At 39.6% G+C, this 24,454-nt stretch overlaps 1 protein-coding gene and 1 long non-coding RNA gene across 5 annotated transcripts in view; one reads left to right on the top strand and one right to left on the bottom strand.

Annotated features, from left to right (window-relative positions):
* Positions 1-771: 771 nt before the first annotated feature.
* ngfa (nerve growth factor a (beta polypeptide)) overlaps positions 772-24,454 on the bottom strand; it is a 179,522-nt gene continuing 155,839 nt past the window's right edge. For 2 of the 4 annotated variants that reach the window (XM_041800305.1, XM_041800304.1), the window contains exons 2-3: positions 4,577-4,684; positions 772-2,056 (exon numbers count right to left, since the gene is read on the bottom strand). In XM_041800305.1, coding sequence (XP_041656239.1) covers positions 1,158-2,045 — 888 coding nt within the window. In that variant the 5' untranslated portion in view covers positions 2,046-2,056; positions 4,577-4,684 and the 3' untranslated portion in view covers positions 772-1,157. Of the gene's footprint in view, positions 2,057-2,740; positions 2,921-3,254; positions 3,418-4,576; positions 4,685-24,454 lie in introns of those variants that run through there. The other 2 variants (XM_041800307.1, XM_041800306.1) reach the window with 2 other exon arrangements.
* LOC121518109 overlaps positions 3,029-24,454 on the top strand; it is a 49,277-nt gene continuing 27,851 nt past the window's right edge. The window contains exon 1 of the long non-coding RNA XR_005992622.1: positions 3,029-3,275. This is a non-coding gene — a long non-coding RNA (uncharacterized LOC121518109). The remainder of the gene's footprint in view (positions 3,276-24,454) is intronic.

The following is a 24,454-nucleotide window of genomic DNA, read 5'->3' as shown; positions in this document are numbered from 1 at the left end:
GTCGCTGCATAGCTAAAGTAAAAGCTAAGCTCACAAAGTAGCTACATAAGCTAACTTATCCAAGTTATCTACGTGGCAAAATTAGCTTTAGCTTTAACTACCTTTGCCAAGGCTAACTTGGCTACATTGGCTTATGTAGTAACGTTGATTACATTGCTAGCAAAGCTATGCTAGCTATAGCTGAAGCAAACAAAGCAAAAGTGAGCCCACTTTATGCAAATAACTCTAAAAAGAGCTGATACATAATTTAATCCCAGATTAGACCTCTGATATTTTTCTTTATTCTAGCCATGAAATACTTCTTAGTCTGCAAAGTTTGCAATGTGGTTATTTCATGAATGTAGCTGCCAAACTTTGCTTATGAATAAAGCTGTATTCAAAAAGAAAAACGAAAACAGGAAATGCATAGTACTGTCAAATTACTGCAGATATATGGCAATGCCAATGAACAGTCTGTAAGAATTGCTGTTAGCATAACCCATTCATGTTTGAAGATATTTTCCAGCTTACAGCTGCTAAGCTAAGTACAATTGATTTCTGCTAATGGTGGATTGCAGGTACCATACAGTACCATGTCTTTCTAAGCAAAAAAGTGATCAGCGTAGACAAACCTTCTACTACAACTACTACTACTACTACCTCAGACTTCATACTGCATGGATTACAAATATAAAATTATAAACTATGAACATAAAATGCTGATAATCATCTCTAAAACCAAAAAAGTAATAGCATTGTTAACTCAAACTTACTCAAGACGCCAGGCAGGTACTGAGTTGTTTAATAAATAACAGCATGAACAACACAAAGACAATAACAACAACAACATTAAAAGCTTGAATTCATTTAGTATGTTTAAACATACTGTATATATATTTTCATATTTCACTGTATAAACCATAAATATGACATGCAGTTCTCATAACTTAAAGAACCAGGACTTCTGGGATTGAGGTAGGGTCAGGGAGGCCAAAGGGTCTGATTGATGATGTTTGTATGTCTGTGAAGTGTGTGGATTGAGTTTTATGATCTGTGTGTGTGTGTGTGTGTGTGTGTGTGTTTGCAGTTGAGAAGGAGGGTTACAGTATTGGCAATAAAGCTGCAGTGGCTGTTTAGTAGAAATGTGTGTTCTTGGTTCAGAGTTCAGTGGTCTGGGGTCAGTGCCCCAGTCGTCCCGCCCAAGACTTCCGGCTGAGAACGCACACACATGCGGCGTTTATGCGGATGAAACGCCAAGCTGTCAGTTTATTGTGGGTGGTCAGGGCGCTTACAAATACATGTGAGTTGGTGCAGTAGGAGTTCCAGTGGCGGCTGTCAATGCCCAAACAGCCAGAGTTGCCAGATTTTGAGCCCTGTTTGCCTCCTCGTGCTCCTGGTCTTCCCCCGTTTGCAGTCCCAGAACCTCTGTGAGTGGGGGAGCGACAGGTGGTCTCGTAGAAGAACTGTCTCTTCACCACATTGTTGATCGTAACAAAGGGCAGCACTGTCACCTCATTCCCAGCTAAGTCTGTGGCTCGTGTCAGGTTGCTCACCCAGGTATTCATGCTGTCACACACTGAGTACTCTCCTCGGTGCATGGTGTGCGACCCCGCACCACGCCTTACCCTAACCCCCCTCACCCCTTCAACGTCATAGCTCTCACCCTCCAGGGCATCATGAGATGGAATCTCCTCACTGAAGACAACACGGGGCGAGGGGTGATAACGTCTCTTCGAGAAGAGCTTGGGGTCCACCACTGGGATGGAAGGGTCAGGGGCAGAATCCATAGAGTGCCCCACGACGGGGCTCCTATTCTGGGTGTGTGAGGCTGCCCGATGGGGCCTCTTGGTCCTGTGGTGACTGGTCTTACGGTGCTCCTGTGAAGAATGGTGCTCAGAAATGTGGCCCTTTGCTGCTCCCTGCTGCTGTCCTGCTCTGTGATTGGCTGCCGTCTGCTGTCCTACTCTGTGGTTGGCTGACCCAGCGCTCCAGGCCAATCCACCTGACATGTTCAGTACAGCCTGGACGCCGATCAGGAGAAGCAGGACCAGTGGTGACGACCTCATGGGCACACGTCCTAAGCCGAAAATGAAGGAAATACGTTAAAATCATGTTATGGATGAAAATCACTTAGATACTGGTTATACCAATGTTTATACTCCTGAATAAAACTCACTGTAGGGCAGGTGTTCCCAAACTTTGCCATGCTAATGACCCCAAAAGACTCTCACAAAATCTCAGAAATTTCTTGTAAATAATGATATAAAAAATAAAAACAAACCCAACAACTTCTTAGTATATGCTTTTATTTTTAATTTAAAACAAAGTAATCTTGTTTTTATTATTGTCTTCTTTTTTGTCTTTCAGAAAGTCTATGATTTCTGTCTTAATAGTAATCAATGCATACAGTGATAGGAAAGAGCCTTTAGTAATTTCCTCTTCTGTTAATTATCGATTACTATTGATCAATATTTCTTTCTGCTGTTCTAAACAGCCTTTAGTAACAATATTAAACAGTAATAGCAGAAATGAAGTAAGGGTAAGGCCTGGGGTTGGCAATTTCGGAGCAATTTTCTCTACAGGTGGCTGCTTTTCAACTGCACAGCAACTTTCTGCTAATTCACTATCTCATGGCAGATGCAATTCTGATTGGTTGGACTGGTCAGCTTACACTTATATATTAATCATTAAAGATTGGCCTAGAGGAAAAACACAGTTCCCTTATGAAAAATATGAGGGAAAAAGACAAATATTCAAATACCTTTGATAAAAATGAAGTTTTCATCATTTATATTTATGTTCCATTTCCTCCCTCTAGTTTCCTCTGGGGCGTCAGGACCACTTCTTTGAAAACGCTGTTTTAGGGCACTAATAATGTGACACTGCCATGTTTTACTGATAAAAATATCACTGCTATATTATATAAAGTGGCAGCAGTCGCATTGTGCTTTGCTAAGCGGTGTTGGCCCAATTACCACCACGTGACTTAACACGTCCAATCATCCACGCAGGTGTAGGGCGCGAAAATTATAACCTGTCGCGCCACAGCTTTACTTCAACCCTAAGTCTGTGCTTCATATTCTGTATGTATCGCTATAAGTGTTCAAAATAGCACTACACATGGTCCGTTTTGTTGCTTCAAAGAATTGACACCGGCTGTTCGTCAGCTGGCTTAATTTCAGACACAGGACTAAATAGTTTATTGAGGGAAAACTTGTTCTCCTAAAGTTAATACACTACTTATTCTCGGACTAATAAGGAGTGGGAGGACTCACCGGATTTCGACTCATCTCATGGTAAGTTGACTTCATGTGCTGTTTTTGCTTTCTTTAGCTGCCCGTGACATCAAACATTCATGTTTGTTTGCTAACTGTGCTTGTCAGTTGGCTGTATGCTAACTTATAGGGTTGCCATTAAGTTAGCTAAGGCTGAATTTTTGCCAGCAGTTTCTCTGTAGGCCTTGCTGCTGTGTTGCTGCTGTTGAAGGACTTTTGGTGAATGAATCATTTAGTGGCTTGTAAAAGCGTCTGAGTGATCCTGTGCAGCTTGCAGTTTGCTATGTTGCTGGATATGTTTACATGTCCAGCTCAGTGGTTTTCCAATGTTTTTGCTGTCAGCACACCTAAAATCAAGTAAAAATCGCAAGGCATACTGTGTTCATATCCATGCAAAATAGCCTCTGTAAAACGTAATGCAGTATCTTTAGTTGTGGTACTGTTACAGTGATAATTTATAGCTGTACAAATTCCCAAGGCACACCTAGAGTTGCCTGGTGAGCCTTGCCACACCATTAGAGCACCACTGGTCCAACTTGAAACCTCTAACCATAAACAGCACTTGCAGTTACATTTGTTTTTATCGCACTTGCATGTGTTTGGAGGTTCATGTAGGCCTTTATGCTCTTTAAGCTGATCAAAACGTATTTCAAACATGTCATTTGTGGTTGTTCCTTTTGTGATAATCTTAAACAGACCCCCTGGGGTTTGTTTATTTGCAGGAAAGAGTGGAGGTGTGGCGTACATAAGACAACATACAGTTTAAGTTAAAGTTTAGTAGACATGTGGTGTTTTATCTTTTGTAAGGTGAATGCTTTATGTGCGCTGTTAATAATCAATATATCCGATTTACATTCTTTCACATCTGTTTTTTTCATTTGCATACATTTCAATCACGCTATTTCACTAAAGCCAGTTAGTAAAGGTTGCCACACAATCAGAGGCTAATGGCTCTGTTTTGGGGGTGAGCTTGCTGCTGCACAGACGGCTTGAACTGTTCCCTGAAATAGCAGATCATTTTCCAACCTTTCCATTTTTAATATATGATGGGCAACGGGACTACACACTGTCAAGGATCTTAAAGTGTTCAGGTTTGCTGATATAGAAAAAAATACTTTTCCCCCATAATGCAATCATCAAGAAGGAAGTTGCAGTTCCAGCAGAATTCCTCCTTTCCTGCTAATCTATTTAAGCAGTGTTTTCACACGGGTTAAATGCTTTAGTTGAGGGACAAATGTTTTTTCCATTTCCTCCATCACAGGACCATCTTTGGTCCTTGAACTCAATCTGTCTTGCTTTGTGTGGCGAGTGTTTATGTGTACCTGTGGAATGTGTCCTGTTGAAGTGGGAGCCCCTGTGGACTCTAGAGCCAGACTCCAGTGTAGGCCGGGCCCCTCATGCCTTCCATCTGGACCCCCTGAACCACAGCCCTGAAACACACATAAAGGCACAATACTTAAACTATGGATACACAATTCAGCCTCAACCATTTTAGGTAATTAATAGCTTTTAATTTATAGAAAATATCTTCATTTATAGTTGAGAACTTAAGAAACTCAGACATGACACCAAGGAGCCAAAGCAATGTTTAAAAGAACATAAGACAGTTGTTATAGTATTTCCAGGTTGAACCACCTTTGTACACCAAATACATTTCAAACATCAAAATACAGGTAGAATTGTTCTCACAACAGAAATTAAAAGCCAGAGGTTACTGTTTCTTACACATAGATGACATTTGGGTGGGACATCTATGTGTAAACTCAGCTACCTAAGTTTATTTGCTGACCATTTCTCAGGATGCCATATATTATCACCATCGATTCACATGAAAGCTGTCTCTTAATACACAAATGAAATATTTGAGCCAATATCATTTACTCCTGCGCTCTAGAATGATGGTTGCAACGCACCGTCTCATCAAAATAAGTCTTTACATGTGTAGCTCACTGGCTATAATTACAAAAATCTCATTTTAAACATTTTAAGGAGCTTAGAGATGATATTTGAGAATCTTTTTACAACATACTACTGATGAATACTATTAAGAGCAGAAACAAACAAACAAATGAACCTACAAAACGAAGGTAGGTGGGATGACCCCCTCTGCCCCCCCTACTTTCCAAGTGTAGTCTCATTCTGTGGGAAACACGGTACTAATAAATGTAAAGAAATAGTAACAAGTAGAGGCACTGAATCTATATTCTAAGCTAAAACCACATTGGGGATGTGATCTAGGAGAAGAAGAAAGACAGGCTCCTTAATACAAGCATTATGGTATTGCCCAGAAAATTGAGTAAGGAGTCTAAAATCTATTAAGTTTAATCATAAAGGAAGCTGTACCATAAGTCCAAAAGCACGCCTTTGTAAAAGAGTGAATGGTGTAACATCTGCAGTAAGTCACACAACATGTGTTAGCATTAGGGCTGAACCATTTGCAAAAATAATCTAATTGCAATTTTTTTCCCCCAATATTGCGATTGCAATTTAATATGCAAATAATACGTTCCTCATCTTATGTATTTTTCAACACATTCAAGCAATAAATAATTTTATATTATAACCTACATTTAGTCTAGAACACAGTCATTATACATTTTACAATTTTATTGCAAAATGGATATGCAGTTTTACTTGGCGGAGAAGGCGTGTAACATCATGGACATTCATCAAAGAATATATGAATGAAACATTTAATTTAGTAAATGCATTTCATATTTTACTTTGAATGTTAGAAAGTAGCCCATGCATGAATTAGTATCTGAATCTTGCTAGTAGATATGATCCCCCATTACAATTTTACATGTAACAGTTTAAAAAAAATTCAAAATGATGCAAGAAATGTTAATACTCAGAAGACAGTTGAATATATTCACAAAGGATTTTAAAAGTGCCTTATCTCTCCCCTCAGACCACCTCTGCTCTCTTACGCAAACACAACTGATCTTATCTCATGCTAAGAACCCACTCACTCACCATGTTTAGTTTTTAGAGGGAAAACTTGCCATACATTGGAATTTGCAGCATTTCATACCACATTAAACATTACATGTTGAACTCAAGTCACTTAAAAATGCATCATTAATGAGAGTTGTGACCACATGTGTGTGCAGAGACTCAGAAATGCAAAAATTGTCTCTTAGGATGCGTTCACATTGTTAGCCTTAATGCTTAAATTCAGATTATTTTTTAAATCTGATCTTAGTTGTTTGTGTTTGCCTTTTCCCATTAGATTTTTTAAAATGTGGCTCATTCAGACAGAAAGTAGCCCAAATCTGATTTCTAAAGATGAGATTTCTATGTGACTTGTTCAAACTGTCATGAAAAAAATCAGCCTCAGGCCACTCTGGTCTGCTCTGCAGCCGTGGCCACATCTGCCTTACATGCACATGTAAGAATGCATGCAAGGGTGTTTTTATGAATGCCTGGATGCCTTGATGCATCTATACACACACCCTCTCCTACACAAACATCCAGAAGTTCACAGAGGTTGAGTTGAAACTGGCATGTCAGTATTTCAGACCTATCTACAATGTTCTGTTAAATCCAGCTTGGTAGGCTGGTACGGTGTTGAAAAGTTTAGTCCAGTTGTAAATGTTTAGCTTAACATTTTAAATATACAGTCTTTATAATGAAAAACACAGTGTCCTGGTTGGAAATGTAAGAAATGCTCATGAAGTGATTCATTGTCATGCTTTTAAAGATTAAACATGGTCTTGGTTTTATTTAGTCTTGTGTGGCACACACATCTCCTTGATAAATGGCCTATATTTAATTATTTTGTGACACAACCAGCAGAGGGCAGTGTTGCCTGTATTGCCTCCATAGAGCAGGATTTAAAGATATGTCAAGCAGCTGAGAAATATCAGAATCTCTCTGACCCTGTTCCCAGAAGATCAGCAGCTAAGATGCATGAGAAAGTTTCAGATTTTTTCAGGTGATCTTTCACAGGCTTTCAGTTTTTTTGCCAATATTTTAGACACTTTAATTACTTTCAGTACTTTAAGATTTCTTAAACAGGTTTCAATTTTACCTCTGTATGCTGTTGTGACTGATGTTTTCAACATGTTTTTCACCCCTAGAAAATTTTAAGAGGATATTTTGAATATGATACTTGATTTCCTTTCAACTACCCTATAGTGTATAAAAATTTCCTTCAAACAATAATAATAGTCCGTACTGAATTCAGTAAGAATACAGTGCAGCACACATGCATACGTGAACTGCTGCTGCAGTCTCACTCTGTCTGTTAAACAATCAGATGATCTTGGAGATGGACTAATGTTTAAGACTTTTGAGACCCCGACCCACCAGTGATATCATTCACACACATATGGAGCTGATCCAAACAGGCAGCCTCTTGATTGATCCCGGCTGACGGGCAGCGTACTATTTACATGGCCCAAAGTGAGCTGGGAGGATCCTAATGTTAAAAATATGCACCTTGTGTTAAATGCCAGTGGAGCCAGCGTAAACACTGCAGAGCAGGAGTGCAGGGGTCAGGGCAGTTTACAAAGCACCTCTGATTTATCGGATTACTTCAGCACTGGATCCAAATCTGTCTACTACCAACCCCCTCAAACACATGTGCAGACATCACCATGTAAGCTTGTGAGATGCTTCCGCAGTTTTCCTGTTATTCAAAGATAGATAATGCTTTATCTCATGGCTATTTAGAAACCGTGTAAAAGATTCACCGGAAACTTCTTTCAGCTGCATTTTAGGGGATTCTGACAGGGCCTGGACCAAAAAAAGTTAGGTGAAAAGCTCTGATGGAGTTCACATGCGTACATATATCAAACTGTGGTAATCCATATGGTACCGATAAAACAGGAAGTCTGAAAGTGCTGCGTTAAGCTTCCTACACTAACTGGCGAGCCGCTTTCCTCTTTAGTATCCAGGCAGAAAAATCAAAGTTCACAAAAACACATGGGGAATGCCCTCAAGAATCCAAGAGCAAGTCCTGCTTACATATGCCAGCCAAATCATGACAAAGGTATTCCAAAACAGTTACAACAAATACCAAATAAATGATGGACACAATATGGTTCAAATTTTCAAATGCTCAACATACTGTATTAATACACAGTGGTATAAACAATGCAGTAATTGGATATGCTTTTCTGATTCATTCCTTGTACAGTTTGCACCAAGGAGGATGTTTGTGGGAACAGACTTTGTTAATCAGCCTCATGTAGATGCTCTGAGGAGGTGCCCTCTCACAAAGGCAGATTCCACAGCTTTGCCAAACTGTAAATCAAGCCTGTTTCTGTTGAGTAATCCATTGCTTTCACTTGGCACGAGTACTCACAGCAGCACATGGCACTACCTGGTTGAACAAGACGATGAAAGGATGTGGAAAGAAAACATAAGTCATGCAGCTCCTAGGGCCGTGACCTGAAACTAATCATTATGCAGCATGAGAGTTAAACACTTCAGACGGAGACTAATTGCTTAGCCCAAGGCAGTGGAGCCACAGTGACACATTTACTGGAAGTGTTAGCCTGTATCACATTCTCATTTAGTCTGCCAGCAAACAAGATGCTCATTTGATCAGATTCTGATACTTAAAAGCTGCCAGATTACCAAATGTGGTTACAGAGCAGAGTGGCGACTCTGATCAATGCCAGCAGAGCAGGTGAGGACAAAAACGTGTGCCGATTAAGAGAGCATTTCCCGCTGAATCTGAGGTTAGTTTACATTTACCAAGGGGCACTCTTCCTATCTGAATGGCTCATTAGTCATTAGATACGAGTCCTTGTTAAAAGACGTGCTGTTTCAGCGTGTCAACAACTCTCTCAGACAAAAATGCGCTTTCTCTCTGTAACAACAGCGGCGTAAGATTATGAGCGGGTGAGAGAGAATCACTGACAGCTGCACAGGTGGAGAGAAAAGAGGACGAGAGAGTGTGATGCAGGGAAACTAGAGGAAAGTAAACAGTTTTTCTGTCTGTCATCATGTCAGTGTCATACGTTTCCTCCAGCTGTCATCTAGTGGGAATAATTGTTTAGAGAACTGATTGCCAAGTCAACCTGCTCGCTTTTCACTTTTACACACATCCAAAAGTTTGTCATTTATTTGTTGTATTTTTCCTCAAAAGAGACATTACTCATGTACATTAATCAATATCTGACAGATTGACTTCTAAACTGAGTGGATAATTCTGTCAGTTTAGTTAGAAATGAGCTCTTCAGTTAAAAGGAATGGTCTCTGCAGACTCAGGCCGTCTTTTTACTCTACAGAGCCATACTCTTAATTACCTCAAGTCCTTGTCTTGCCTTGTCATTGGAATTCACAATCATACTTGAAGTTTGTATTCCGTCTACAGGAAGATAATCTGCTTGTCACAGTTTAGACAGGCCGCCATGTGAAGTGAACACAACAGCCAAGATTCTGCCATGAATCAAGTTTTTGTCACGCAAAATGATGTCATGCAGCAACCGTTAAAAGCACAATGAAGCTGCAGTCTCCAAACGTTCTTGAGCGGCTGTCAGTGATCTGCCTAAACTTGGGAGCACTTTAGAAGTCTTGTATATGAAAAGATATGGCAGCAGAAAGGAAGCGTAACTGTGAGGTTTCAGTTTTGAGAATGCAACATCTTTGTGCCAGAAAATCTGTTGAACTCAAACAGTTCTTCATTTAATTAAGTCTACCAGAAAAAGTAAAAGCAAATACAAGAAAACTGCAAGTAGCAGGCATGTGAGGGACCATCTTCTACTTGGTCCTCCCCTCTTGTCAGGTTTTATATATAGTTGCTGTGGGAACAAAGGCACCTGTTGAACATCAGGGATACTTCAGAAAGTAAACTGTGCTGCTCGGCCTTTAGGACACAGCAAGAGTGAGACAGGCGGCGTCTGACAGACACAAACAACCTGTTAAAGCACTTTAACAGGTTGTGACAAATGATGCAAGAGATGGGGGGACAAAAGGACATTTAGTGCAAAACACTACATTATATTTTGCTACAATATAAAACACACATGTGCATTTTTGACATCAGCTTGTATTAGCCTGATGGGTTCACTGGGTGCAGCAATATAAAATGCCTGGCGTATACAGCATACAGGTTCATGTATTTCTAGCTTTTATTTGTAAGTCTCAGAAACACTTGTAACTCTCCAGGGACTGACTGTTTTTGTTCAATAGCTGGCTGATACTGGCTTTACTCCACTGAATATAATCCAGCTCTGTAACACCCAACCAGCATGACCTCTCAGTATATCTGTGTCTCAGGTTTTATGGGCAGGCATTTTAGACAAATTTACCTTTAATAGAACTGCTGAAGAACATGGTGCCAAGAAGTTAGAGCAATATATCAAGGAATTTTTGGCATGTTTAACACCCTAATGATTCGATATATATATCACTGTTTCCCTCCTATAGTTAGCCCAGTGTTAAGTGTCCTGGTTGGCAAGGTTTTCTGTTAATTTGCAGAAAAAACAAAAGCAGAACTCCATCCAGGAGCTACTCATTGTTACTTGTGAATTTGTTATACCCATTTTTGGAAGCCCTGATCTTGTTTTCTTTTTGTATGTGGCTATCGATACTGATCATCTATTAGTGAGTTCTCCAGAAACCTGTGCAATCATAATTTGTGTGCTGCTATAGCAGCTGGTTTACTGATTGATCAGTCTACTTAGCATTGTTAATCAATCAACAACATACTCTTACTTTAACAGAGCAGTAAAAAAACTTCCCAAAGACCAATGCCATAAGTATCCTGAATTACAAGATGTGACGATTAATTGGCGTATACATTTTAGGGGTGACACCTTTCACTTGATTGGTTGGATGGTTGGTTGGTATGCTCTCATCCAACCAGGATTCCTGGTTGGTTGCATGAGTGTGCGTATGAGAACGAAGCATGCAGCTAACTGATTGACAGATTCAGCAGACAGGAGACAGAGTGTAGCAATGCAGCGCGGGGCAGGCAAGATGCAGAACATGTTATATTACAGTGGTCACGCTGTAATTGACTTGCAAACGAAATCTTTTTGTATTGAAGTTGTGCTGCTGAGTGTTTCTGCTTTGCCCTCTGTCAGAGTCTCAACTCCTGTGGCCTGTTTAATTCACAGGTCAGTAAATACATGGTATTGTCCATTTATCAGCAGACTAAAATGTTCAGCAAAAGTGTCTGGCACAGAGAGCAGAAGAGAGGTCATGAAGACCTGATCAGCAAACTTTTTTCCCTTCACCTCGGTAAATAAACGCTGCTTGCTGTCTGATAAATGCTCAAAAATGCTACCATGCAGGCTATAGCAAGTGATGCTGTGAATAACTATCATTGTAAATTAATACAAAAGATTGTCTGAGGATATTTTGTAGGCTATATGATGCCAAAGAGTGTGCCATGGTCACGGAAATTATATGGTTAAAGGCAGGCTCACGCTGATCAACTCTGAGTCACATGTTATTTTAGTGCAACAGAATGAGGATAAAATAATTAATAATGCTTCATAAAGCTGGTTATTTTCATTTTTAAGGTCATTCAGACAACCAGAGGGTGTAATGAGGAACCTGTCATGGATTAAGATTTTTTTTTTTTTTTTTTTTTTTTTTTTTTTACTAATTAAGACGAGATTTCTCGTCATGGAAAAATCCATCCCACAAGATCAATATTGCACAGACACTTGGAGCAGCAGCTCCAGCAGCTGGAAGTTATAAAAAATCATTAAGATGCCCTGGACAAAGGTGTTATTGACAGAAAGATTTCTTTTGAGTGTTTTAAATATGGATATACTTAAAGAGGATGAGAAATAGTTTGATTTTACTGATATAGCTCTTTATATTTCACTCTGTGGTAAACGGTTTTTAAATTATTTTCAAAATAGTCGAAATACTTTTATTATATATAATTAAATATGATATTAAGTATAATTACTGTAATTGTAGCAATGAGTAGGGGTGGGTGATATATCGAGAATACTCGATGTATCGTGGCTTTTGCCAGCACGATGTATAAAATGACTATATCGCAAACATCCGAGTATAAATTATATGAGACTTTTGAGCCGTCAATGTGCATTTCTCGCTTAAAACTTCACTTCTCCCATTGTCCCTGAACGCATCTCTCACAGCAGAGAGCTCATTCCCCCGTCTATCCAGAAAACCCTCTACCGCACATCCGCGTTTTTGTATCAGCGGAGGAGAGGAGAGGTAAACACTATGGAAAAACAGAGCAGCGTGGCAAGTTAGCAGCTCACTATCTGCGTTCAGAGACTGACAGCGAGAAACAGCGCTGAGTCTGCCATCTGCCAGGGGTTCAGCTTAAAAAACGAAGTCAAAAGTCAAGCTCACATGGTAATCGTTAAAATATGCTGCAAGATGACTCAGAGACAACGGTGGCAGTAACACAACAGGCCGCTAAAGACATGAGCCCAGTGTTGTTGAAAAGCCAAGATTTAAAAATTTTATAAAGACATTCAAGAATTCCAGAATACGTGATTTGCCTGGGCACGAACATTTTGCTAAAAACTCTCTGCCAGAGTTGAGCATGTCAGAGGGAAGACGGCCCAGCAACGGACAAATGTGATCCACTTCCCCACAACTACGGAGCCTTATCTCAGCCTAACAGCTCAAAGCACCGACAACGCGGAGTTCAAATGTTCCTGCCTTCAGACAAGCTTTTTTCCACACATGAGCTCACAGAAGAGTTACTTGAATAAGGTCTAAAGATGCTCTCATGTTATGAACTTGTTTGAAACTGGTCCAGAGTTCATCAGCACAGATAACAGACTAACATAATCACAGCTGTGAGCCTGAATGGTGGACGAGACTGCAGGGTTTTAGCCATCAGCAGCATGCAGGATTGGTCCCTTCAGCCTTCACTTTAGCAGGTAAAATGCATGCTCTATTGGTTAATTTAGGTATTAGGTTGGCAGTTGTTTTTAATATTAAAAAGAACTAAAACAGAAAAATGTTGTGCCTACTTAGGTACATTTACTGAATTTAAATCAATGATATAAATTTATTTTCTTGTTTGGGTCTTCAAGTCATTTTCAGATTTTAAATATCACACTCTTAAATGTCACAGCCCTGTGACACACAGACACAGACATGCACACACAGAAGAGTAAAAGAAAAAATTGGGGGGGGGGGTCGTGTCAAGCTGCTGTGATTGGGTTGTAAAATAAACAATCATTACAGATGTGCTGTCAACAGACTGTACATTAACAATAGGGATGAGGATTGTTCATCATTTTTATTGACGTCGATAACCTTATCGATTCTCCTTATTGATCCTAGTCCTTATCGATACCACTATCGATACTTTTCTATAGTTTGATTGAAAGACAAAAGGAAGGCAAATATTTAAACTACAAGTGGTCTTAGCTGAGTAGTGCTTGAGTTAAAAAGCTGTGATTCAGTCTGTCACATCTATTTTATATCCCTCAAATACAAATACATTTGTCCTAGTCACAACTGTATTTATCAAAGTTTATCATCAAAAACTAAATTTTCCCAATTTTATATGACATTTGAACAGATCAAAACATATAGAATACAGTCTTCTAATATCTTGAGGTTACCTGAATGCATCATATTTTGTCTTTCAACGCCTAAAGTTCGCTAATTAACTTCAATTCTGCCGATTCCACCACAGATTTCTTCACTGGATTAATATTTTTAACAAACAGGACTTGCTACTAAGTGTTTTTCTTCAGCATTTGTCTGAGCAGCTAAAGAAAAAAACTGTCCTGAAGCAGCTGAAGAGAGTGGTATTAATGCATCTGCATGCAGATATGATTGCATGCGATTTGCAGGCGGCTCTTTTTTCCTGAAGCTGGCAGTTGAAGGTACCACGTTCTGGTTTAATGTGATGCACAATCCTGATGTGCTTTTAGTTTATTTTCCCCTTGCAAGAACTGATGTATTTTTTTACATCCATTATATCTTAAAATGACGTTATGTCACAGGGCCTGTGAGACTCCATAGCAGTATAGATAAGCTGAAACATTATTGATTTTCGGGTATTTGAAAAACACAGGACTGTTTTGATCCCCATCCCTAATTAACAAGCACTAGGGCTGTCAGTATTTATCTACAGTCCTAGTGCCTGTTAATTTATTATTTTTTACAGATTTAGAATTGTATTCAAATATTTATGCACAATTTTTATTAATAGGTTTTAAAATGTTCAGTTGCTTTAATCACCGTGTATTTACGCATTTGTCCACTAGAGGACCCTCAAATATTACGTCACAGATTGCAATGAAGAAATAATGAGCTAAAAGCAAAAGTAGTTAATGTTAATTTTTATGTCCTTTTTTTTGTGCAAACAGCCACCTGCACCATTTAGAGGCCTTTAACAGGTATTTTTGGTACTGATGGTCAACTTTAAAACGAACAAACAGGTTAGAAATTAAATTAAATTTTTACTATCTTGTTCCTACATGTTTTTACCTAATAACACGAGGCACTCCACGTCTTCTGAATCAAAAACAGAGCACTTTTTGTTCACTATAGTCCCAGCTGTGGAGAAAACCTTCTCTGCCCTGATGGAGGTGCCCGGGATGCACAGGTAACAGCGTGTCAGCTGGGACAGGAGAGGATACCTGGACTGGAATGTTTTCCACCACGATAGCAGGTTACTGTCGGTGGGCAGCGCGGTTTTACTCTCGTACAGCAGCATCTCTTGATGTAGCGAAGTCTCACTTGCCAAATCACTGCCAGCGTATGAACCACCTTGGGGATAAACATCCCCAATGGCGGCCATTGGCACCTCTGTGTTTTGGTGTGAAAACTTTATTGTTCATCATGTCATGTGACATGTGACAAAACATTTGGTTCTTACACCTTCATATGGGTGAAGCAGAGGCCAAGGAGAGAGGGGAGAGACTCGAAATGAAATTCGTTCAAACAGCCTTAACAAGCACCAGGCCAGGATGCTGCTTACTGTGAGCCTCTACTCACCTAGGATTGGTCTTGTGTAACTAGGCGACTGCTGGAGCTTCATGTTGGTGTTGCTGCAACAGGTGATGGCAGCAGTATCGGCTGTAGCTTGAATGTACATGCTGGAAGCACACAGACTCAGCCTGCGCAGATTTCAGTTCTTTAACTGATGATGTGCTTTCAGACAGACTTGAATACAAATCAGTCATGGAAAGGAGAAGACTCAGATTTTGGTTGGGATGTAAGGATATATCCCGAATCAGCTAAAAACTGATACAAATAAAGGGAGATTTGAATTAATAATACTGATTAATAATCTGTACTCTAAACAGCGGTTGGTGCTGCCTGCCTTTAACTCCACTTATTCAACAACATAAACTCTCTTCTTCAGCTGACCTGAGAGTATAGAGCTATTATTGTTGCAAAAGTATTTGCAAATGCGTACAAAGATCTGTGCAAAAATCCACAAATGCGTGTACAGATCTGCAAATGCGTGCACAAATCCACAAATGCGTGCACAGATCTGCAAATCCGTGTAAAGACTTGCAAATGTGTGCAAAGTTGTGCAAATTTGTACAAAGATCCACAAATGCGTGCACTAATCTGCAGATATGTAGACCAATTTGTATTTGTGGACTTAGTTCATTTTGGTTTAGAATCTGCCTCTCAGTTGGCTGTCATACACACATGACTTTTGCAACACTTGTACCGCGCACGATTTGAACTCAGATCCGTAAGTGTGTACTTAGATCTGTAAGTGTGAAGGCTGGGTTTGTTGCCCTCAGCGCAGGCTCACAGGCAAGGCTGCCTTTCTCATCACATTGGAATCACACAGGAGGCAGCAGTTAAGACTTAGTAAGGGCTCTATATAACGTCAGTGTGGAAGGAGAAATGTTATCGTATCATAATGTTATTGTTATTATTCATATTTTGATTGAAAAAGTGAATAAAATAATGACTTCCTTATCTCCAAAATTGTGTCAGAGCGGTGGTTGAATTGCCATCTCTGCAAGACAGGGTTTTATGTGTTGTATTTAACAGAAATCCCCATAATGACACTGGGATTCAGTCAGGATAGAGTGGTCTGCAACATTTATATTTATATAAATAACAGGGGAAGAGAAAGATTGAGGGCCATGCACAAGCTGAACGGCACCCACCAATGTTGACATCTTAGTCACATTACTCTGCTGTCACTGAATGTGTTGATCAGGTGGCTGAGTGGCAACATGGCGGACTTTCATTCACTTACTCGTGGATTCAAGTCTTGCAACATCCTACATATATTTATTTCTTAATACCTGGCCAGGAAACATATAGGACTTAAAAATTGGCATTAATGTGTGATCAAAACAATCTGCCTAAAGAAATATTCATTTCAGTCCATTACAGTTCGCATTAAACAGTAATTGTAATTCTTGATCATTTGCTGTGACATTACGCCGATAGTCCTGTCAGCTGCCCTTAAAATAGAAAATCACTCTGCAGTCCCGTGAGCAAAGGAATCCCAACATAAAAATGTAAAAGCCCAAGTTCTGCTATGGCTACCAGAAAAACTCTGAAATTAAAGACCTAAGAGTCACCTGGTTCTGCTCAATGTAGTGTTGATCCTGCACCTGCAGAGCAAACGGCGACAGCGTGATGACTCTTTGTCCACTCTACTTGTCATCTACTCCTGCCCGTGCTTCTTCTTTTCTTCTTTGTTGCCGTTTGTTTGTGGTGACAGCGCCCCTAACGGGCAGAGGTTGTAGGTATTCAGACGGTTTGGTCCGCTTGACCAAAGAGAGCAGTGTGAATGCAAACCAAACCAAAGGAAAGTGCAACAATTTTGCCATTTCTGTTCCAAAACAGACCGAGTCCCCGGATTATCAGGTGTGAACACGACCTTAGACCGACTCCGACTGAAGTTGCCAAATTTAAAGTAAATTTAAAGTACCAAAATTACTAACATTAAAGACAAAATTAAATTGCAATACTTTTTCAAAACTTGATGATTTTACCTTTCTGTACATTTTGTATACAAATTCATTAAATAATTTTGCTTGTAAATGTGTATTTGCATCACGTTTATTACAGAAAGCACACTGTTTTATCAATTTTCATTGTGCCCCTAAATTTTATTATGTGCTCCCTAACTTTTTCAACTTAGGAGCACATGTGCTCCTTGGGAAAAAAGTTAGAGTCAAGCCCTGCCTCGACACTCGACATTGTTGGTTTGCCAGCTAATGAAGTAACGGAGTTGATCTATGACCCATTCAGAACACCCGTCCATCCCCCACCCCCTCCTCCGCGTGCGCAGCGGTAAACTTAGCAAAACAAACTCTGAGTGCCATAGAGTCCACTGTTAGCTCCAAAAAGTGAAGTTCTAGCCCTAGTTAAACATGCCCTGTGTTGTCTGCTAGCAGGCAGAGCAGAGACACACACCCTCGCTCACCAACACACACACACATTAACACACGCTCATCTGTGCATCGTATCAAACATTGTCAAAGCTTATATGTGAAAAAAAGACCACAAAAACAATAAAATAAGCTAATTCTCTAAATAAAACTATTTCTTTTGAGTGTTTTAGATATGGATGTACTTAAAGAGGATGAGAAATAGTTTGATTTTACTGAGGCAGCTCTTTATATTTAGGTCTGTTGTAAATAGTTTTTAAATTACGTTCAAAATATTCTAAATGCTTTTATGATTATTACTCGGCCTGGGTGATATGGCCTAAAAATCCTATCACAGCATTTTTTTTGCCTTTGACGATAATGGTATTATATCACGGTATTACAAAATTTAAAAAATGATATTGTTTTTTAATCCAAATTTAATTGTTTTCAACACCCTTCTCCCCTTAAAACAAACCATTGTTGGCATACTAAATTTATCTCTAAGTATAGGAACACAGAAAACATGTTTTAATTTTTTAAGTCTCTCTAGGTTTACTTCTGTCTAACACACTCCAAGTTTTGCGTTAGAGATGAAATGCGAAACTTAGTGTGTTAAGCTGCTAATGACTTGAACACGTTTCCTAGTGAAGGCGTTCACAATAAAAGCGTTTCAGAAAAATAACAGCTGCGGACTTTTATTTTGAAGAGCTTGACAGAAGTATTGTGTTTAGCATTGAGTTAGCTTAGCTTTGGCTGCCATACCGGGGAATACGATTAGTTTACAGCAGCTTTTCTGACCTCATTTAACATCATAGCCCAGATCTTTGACTCACTGAGGACTTAGAAAAGAAAGTCATAAGTTAAAATAGACTTTTAAACGGTTGTTTATGCCGTTGTAAGAGGAAGGGCTGCAGCGTTGGGCTCTTAGATTAGCCAAAGCAGCACTCAGCTTGTGTTACAGCCCCAGGCAGGCTGGCAGAGACAGCACACTGACTTAGTTGTGATACAGCCGTCAGACACGTGTTTTTGCCTGCTAACTCACACTGAGGTAGATACGATGACGTTTATTTTATTTTATCCAATACTGATACCGATATTTAAATAGCCTATGTTTTACATAACTAAAAATTCAGTCCTGTGAACACAATTTTAGGTTTGAGGATGAAAAAAGAAATAGTTTTTTTTTCTTAAAACACACTTTAAAGTTTAAAGAATGAGAATGAATGAAGAAAACAATCTCAACTTACATAGGTCTGTTGGTTCAGCCTAAAACTCCTCTAATTTATTTGTATATATGGCCAAATTTTACAATTGAAATAAGCTGATATGCACGGCCAAAAAAATCAGATGTAAATATCGGCAAAGATTTTGATATCTGCCGATACCGATATTTAGCTTTTTTTTGCTAATATCTGGCCGATAATATTGTGCCTCCCTACAACAACCGTCCCAACTCCTCAGGACTGAAGCCGGACTTCAGTGTCTGCTTGTTGCTCGCTGCTCATGAGTCAAAATAGTGGGGTCAGCCCCAAGGTTAGCTTCAGTGCTGCAGCAGACGAGTCTCCCCTGTGTTTCCTGGCTTTCGTCATTGCTGTGCCGCAAAAGTTTATGCAGTCAGATCCTCTGGCTTTTATTTGCAGCGTTGAGCTTAAATGCTCAGGAGTTTATACATTGTGAGACACGGTGATGTTGCATTGGCCCCAACGATTGTGGTATATTTTGTTTCGGTGTTGCATCTCAGTCGCTGATTTGCATGCAACTCTGACCAAAGATTGTAAGGAGGTGAGATTGCTCATCCCTCATTAATCTTTACGCTGGAAAACAATGCAATGTACACGTTCAATATGAAAACACATATCCAAAGATTTATCAACAATTAGGCTAGATCAGTCTGTGACAAATGTCATAGAAGTTTGGTATTTATGACCTGGTCAGTCAGATATTCCTGAAAGCTTCAAGTTCAATAGCATTTTTTTTCGGCAAATGGCACAATTACAGTATTTTCCAACTGCTGTTTGTTTATTTATTTATTTTAGATTTATTTTTTGGGCATTTTTGTGCCTTTTATTTTTATAGAGGAGGACAGTGGATAGAGTTGGAAACAGGGACTAAAGTGAGGGAGAGACATGCGGTAAAGGGCCCCAGGCTGGACTCAAACCTGGGCCGTCCGTGTACGCGGGGCACGCCTCAAACCACCAGGCCACCTGCACCCCCTGTTTGTTATTTTTAACTTAATATACCTGGTATACTTAATGTACCAAGCATCATACAACATAAACTAACAACTGACATACTTTGGTTTTCAAGAGATTACTTTTTTTCACTTTTGCCATGAATGGAGTTTACATCTAAAAAGACAGTATTAAAAACAGGTTGTTTTCACAAACGGGAGTGCATTTGGAAAAGGAAAAATCAGAACAAACAGACCTGTTGATAATTGGTCTGCAGACAAAGGCTACATTCACACTGCAGCTGAAAGTGACCTGAATCTGATTTTTTTGCTCACATGTGACTTGTATCTGATTTTTTGCGCTGTGAACAGCGCAAGTCATGTTGAATCTGACCATTTTGAATCAGATTCAGGCCACTTTCGTATGTGGTTCTAAATCAGATACGTATCTGATCTTTTGAAAGATGACTGCAGTGTGAACAAGCAAACAAAAAAAATCAGATCTGAGAAAAGATCAGAATTGAGCACTAAGGCCTGCGGTGTGAACGTAGCCAAAAGGTACATGATAGCACACTGTCATGCTAAATAAGTGTTAAGGCTTGGTTGATAGTAGGGGTGGGAATCACCAGGGGCCCATTATACGATATTATCACGTTACATCGGTCATGAGTTGATATCATTGCGATTTTAAACATTTTGCAATACAGTAAGTATTGCAGTACCATATAATGCGATATATTGTGATCTGTACTTTTTTTTTCTACTGTTTAGCTGATTTAGCATTAGCCATGCTCTCATGTTTGTCATTTTTCTGCAGTATTCTATTTTCATGTAGCACTTCTTGCAAACCTCGTGTCATGCCCGTCTCATTTATGCCCTACTTGCAATCCTAATGTCCTTCCCCTGGTTATTCTTCCGTAATCATAGACTTCAGTTCATATTAGCAATTAATTTGAAAAAAATCGATACTTGGTGGATGAATCGATTCGATATATCACCAGCCAAATATTGTGATACTATGCTGTATTGATTTTTTTCTCCCACCCCAAGCCATTATCTTTAGTGCATAAGATAGAACTGAAAGAGATCTCGTGTTGAATGCACCCTTCATACAACATAAAGGTGTTGTCTGTGGTTAAACTTATGTCAGTGATGTTGTTGAGCAACTGTGAATGTGTGTGGAAACCACATCAAACAGAGCAGGCAGGAATATGTCTAAGAAGTAGCCTAATACAAACATATGTATTACAAATATATACAAATATATGTATTGTATTATCTTCCTCTGAAACACCAAAAAAACCCCAAACAAACAAACAAACAAACACCCACATTAGTGATGCCATGTAGTCTCTCATAACGTTGTGCAGCCATGTAATGTTGCTTCTTCTTATTCTTCTCTGTGTTTCATGGCGGGTCACATACTGCCATGCTACCCACCATTTCAGAATGTATAGTCCTTTAGAAAGTGAACAAACCTCTTATTATTGGCAGATTTTATCAGTAAATAATATTACCCCCATCTTCAAAAAAATGGACTCAACCCTGACAGCATGAGGTACTTCTGGCCTTTCTCCAAACTCCTCCAAACACTCCCTCAACATCACTGGCCCTGCACTCTTTTGGATTAAATCATATCCCACTGACAGACATTTTATTCACATCAGTAACTGCTCCTCCTCCATAGCTCCCCTGTCTCCAGATGTCCCCCAGGGTTCAGTGCCCGGCCCCTTCCTGTTCATTGTTTACTTGCTCTCCTTTGGTAATATCATCCATTTCCATGATCTCCATTTTTACTGTTATGCCAACGACATCCAACTTGACATTTCCACCACCTTGCTCACCACAGAAACATATTCCATGGTAACAAACTGCCTCACTGCCATGAAAACATGGATATGAAACAATTTCCTCTCACTAGGTTCATAAATCACGATTATTCGCCCCAAACCTCTCACCAAATCTGCTCATCACTCCAGCCTCGAAATTGACACTTCCTCCTGATCTCCTTCCCCTCACATCTGCAGTGTTGGTGTCATTTTTGACACGCCACCCAGCTCACTAAAACCGCAGTCTTTGACCTGAAAAATGAGGCCCGCACCCGCCCACTACTCTCCCTGCACCTGAAACTTTAAACCATGTCTTTATTAGATCTAGACTTGGTTACTGCAGTAGCATCCTATTCTCCTCACCCACTCCTGCTCTCATCACCACATCAGAGTAACAAGACAGATGATGATGTGGGCATGCCAGACCCAAGCAAGTAAACTTCAGATTGTTAGCTCAACATGTCACTGCTATCATTGTTCACTATCCATGTACACAGTTGGTGAATCAAACTCATGCCAAAGCCAGCTGGGAAAGGGGCAAAAACATATTTTCTATTAAGAAAAGCTTTCAGCACGATTCTTCGCTCTTATTTTTCATTTGTATTTGTAGTGATGCAAAACAGTACTGCACATGTGATGAGAACATACATGAAACAAGCAATAAAATGCCTCCACTCTCGTTTAATAAGGAAATGTCGTCAAGTTCCCATAGATGCTGTTATAGCTGATCGCATCACATGCTCAGCCATTTATATCCGCCTGCAGTGAAGTTTTTACACTTCTTTTGAAAAAATAAAATGCTGTTTAGTTCACTATTAATAGTTGACAAGGGAAATAGTTGGTCAAAGAAAAACCTATGAAGTCTACGTTCATCTGCAAGGGTAAAACAAAAAAGTATTTTGAGAATATAAGGGAAACAAGGAGCAATGTTGGGGATTCTTAATAAGAAATACTGTTTTTAGAAAAAAGCTGTTGCCTGTAGCTTGTGACTTTCTCTGGTTCTTACTGTCTGTCATTCATCCAGGTTTTCCTCTCTGTTTTTTGGCTCTGACCTAACTTTTGTTCCTTTCTCTCACAGTTAGGGGCCAAATGTATCCTCCTGGACACAACAGATTTCAACACTGCAAGCAAATATGTGCAGGTGCAGAAAGTTGCTCTTGTGGATCTTTATCATGTCCTTGTGTTGTTGAAAATTACACAATGATTTGCTGAAATCCACAACCCATGTGACTGGGGAACTTATCATTTGTTTTTATTCCCCATCTGGATGTTAGTCTGTGCTTTTTTTGTGTGTATTGTTTTGTATTTGGGATAAAAAATAATTGGCTACTGCTTCAGAAGCTGTTATAACATTTCTCTGAAGAAATGCCAAAAAACCCAGACAAAAGGATTTTAAGTCCTCATGGAAGGAATTTATCTGGGAACTTGGATAATTAAAACAGATTCACTGTCTACATATGGCTCCACTTTAACAAGAAGGCAAAATGCAAATCTCTACTAAACCCTTTCTTGTTCCCCTACAAAGACTCAACAGGACATTTAGCAGTCACACATCCCATCTAAGCTAATAAAACTGTTACAGAAACAACAGGCATTTAGTTTGGTTTTTAGGGTGTCTATCTGGCCCAAAGAATGTAATGTTATCTTTCTTACACAGCATGCATCTTCATCCACACGATATCACAAGTGGTAAATAGCTCAAGACAGCTCTTGACACAATGTGTTTCAGATTTATCTGTTGTGTTGCAGGAGGCACCCCGATATGTAGCAGAGACATGATCACAGTGTAACTTTAGACTTTCCCCTGTTGTCACTTACTGTCCCATGGTAGGTTGAACAATGATTCACCATAACAGAAAGATTGAATCATTCTGGTGTTTTGGAAGGAAATCCAAAACAAACATTTTAGCCAAAAGCAAAATCTCAGCCGTAACTAGGTTAAAAAGGGAAAAATGATCAGCAAAGTGAAACTGTGCAGCTGTCTGTGCACCAACAGATATCACCAGGCTTTCTTTTTTTTCTAAGATTTTTTTTTGGGCTTTTTCATGCCTTTATTAGATAGAGGAGGACAGTGGATAGACTTGGAAACAGGGAAGAGAGCGGGGAGAGACATGTGGGAAATGGTGCCACAGGCCGGACTTTAACCCGGGCCGCCCGTGTACATGGTGCGTGCCTTAACCACTCGACTACCGGTGTGCCCCAGACTTTCTTGTTTTGCATTACTTTATGAATTCTGGCATTTCCTTTAAAAAAAAAAAAAAAAAAAAAAAAAAAGACACTGTGGCGGGGAAAATATCGTACACAGTACAAAAGTTTCTAGAGATTGTGGACGACTATGTGTTAAACTTAAATTGAGATGGATAATTAAATCCAGCTGTACAAAAGGCACTATGACAACAAAAGTACGTCATTTCCAATAGCATTGCATCAGGCTTGGAGGAAAAAATATCTTCTTACAACAACTTTAGGCACAGCATATCACCACATTGGTCATAGTGCTAATGCTGTTTGCATAATATCCATCCCTCCATCCATTTTCATTCTGCCCATTTATTCTGTGATGGCAGTGGCAGCAGAACAAGCAAGTCCTAGACCTAGACATCCCAGCACTGACCCTAAATAATACCAGTTCCTGCAGGAAAATCCCAAGGGGAAGGATAGCCCATCCAGACAGCTCAGGGTCCCTCCAAAGGGGAAGTGCTTAAAAACAAAAATCTCAATGGAGTCGATAAATCAGACATGCTTACCACCTCAACTGGATTCTTTTGATGCAAAGGAGATATTGGTTTCTCTGTTGAATCCATGCCGTAGCCAAGCTATGGTAGCCTGTGCTGTCATGAGCACTGCATGCTTGTGTCCTAGCATGTCCAAATTTCTCTACAATACTCAACTCAAATGCTACTCTACAGTGCAGTATCTGTGCAGGTT

This window comes from Cheilinus undulatus, linkage group 11 (genome assembly GCF_018320785.1).
Source record: "Cheilinus undulatus linkage group 11, ASM1832078v1, whole genome shotgun sequence".
Lineage (NCBI taxonomy): Eukaryota > Metazoa > Chordata > Actinopteri > Labriformes > Labridae > Cheilinus > Cheilinus undulatus.
Note: the sequence above shows the minus strand (reverse complement) of the source record. Positions and strands in the feature narration are given on the sequence as shown.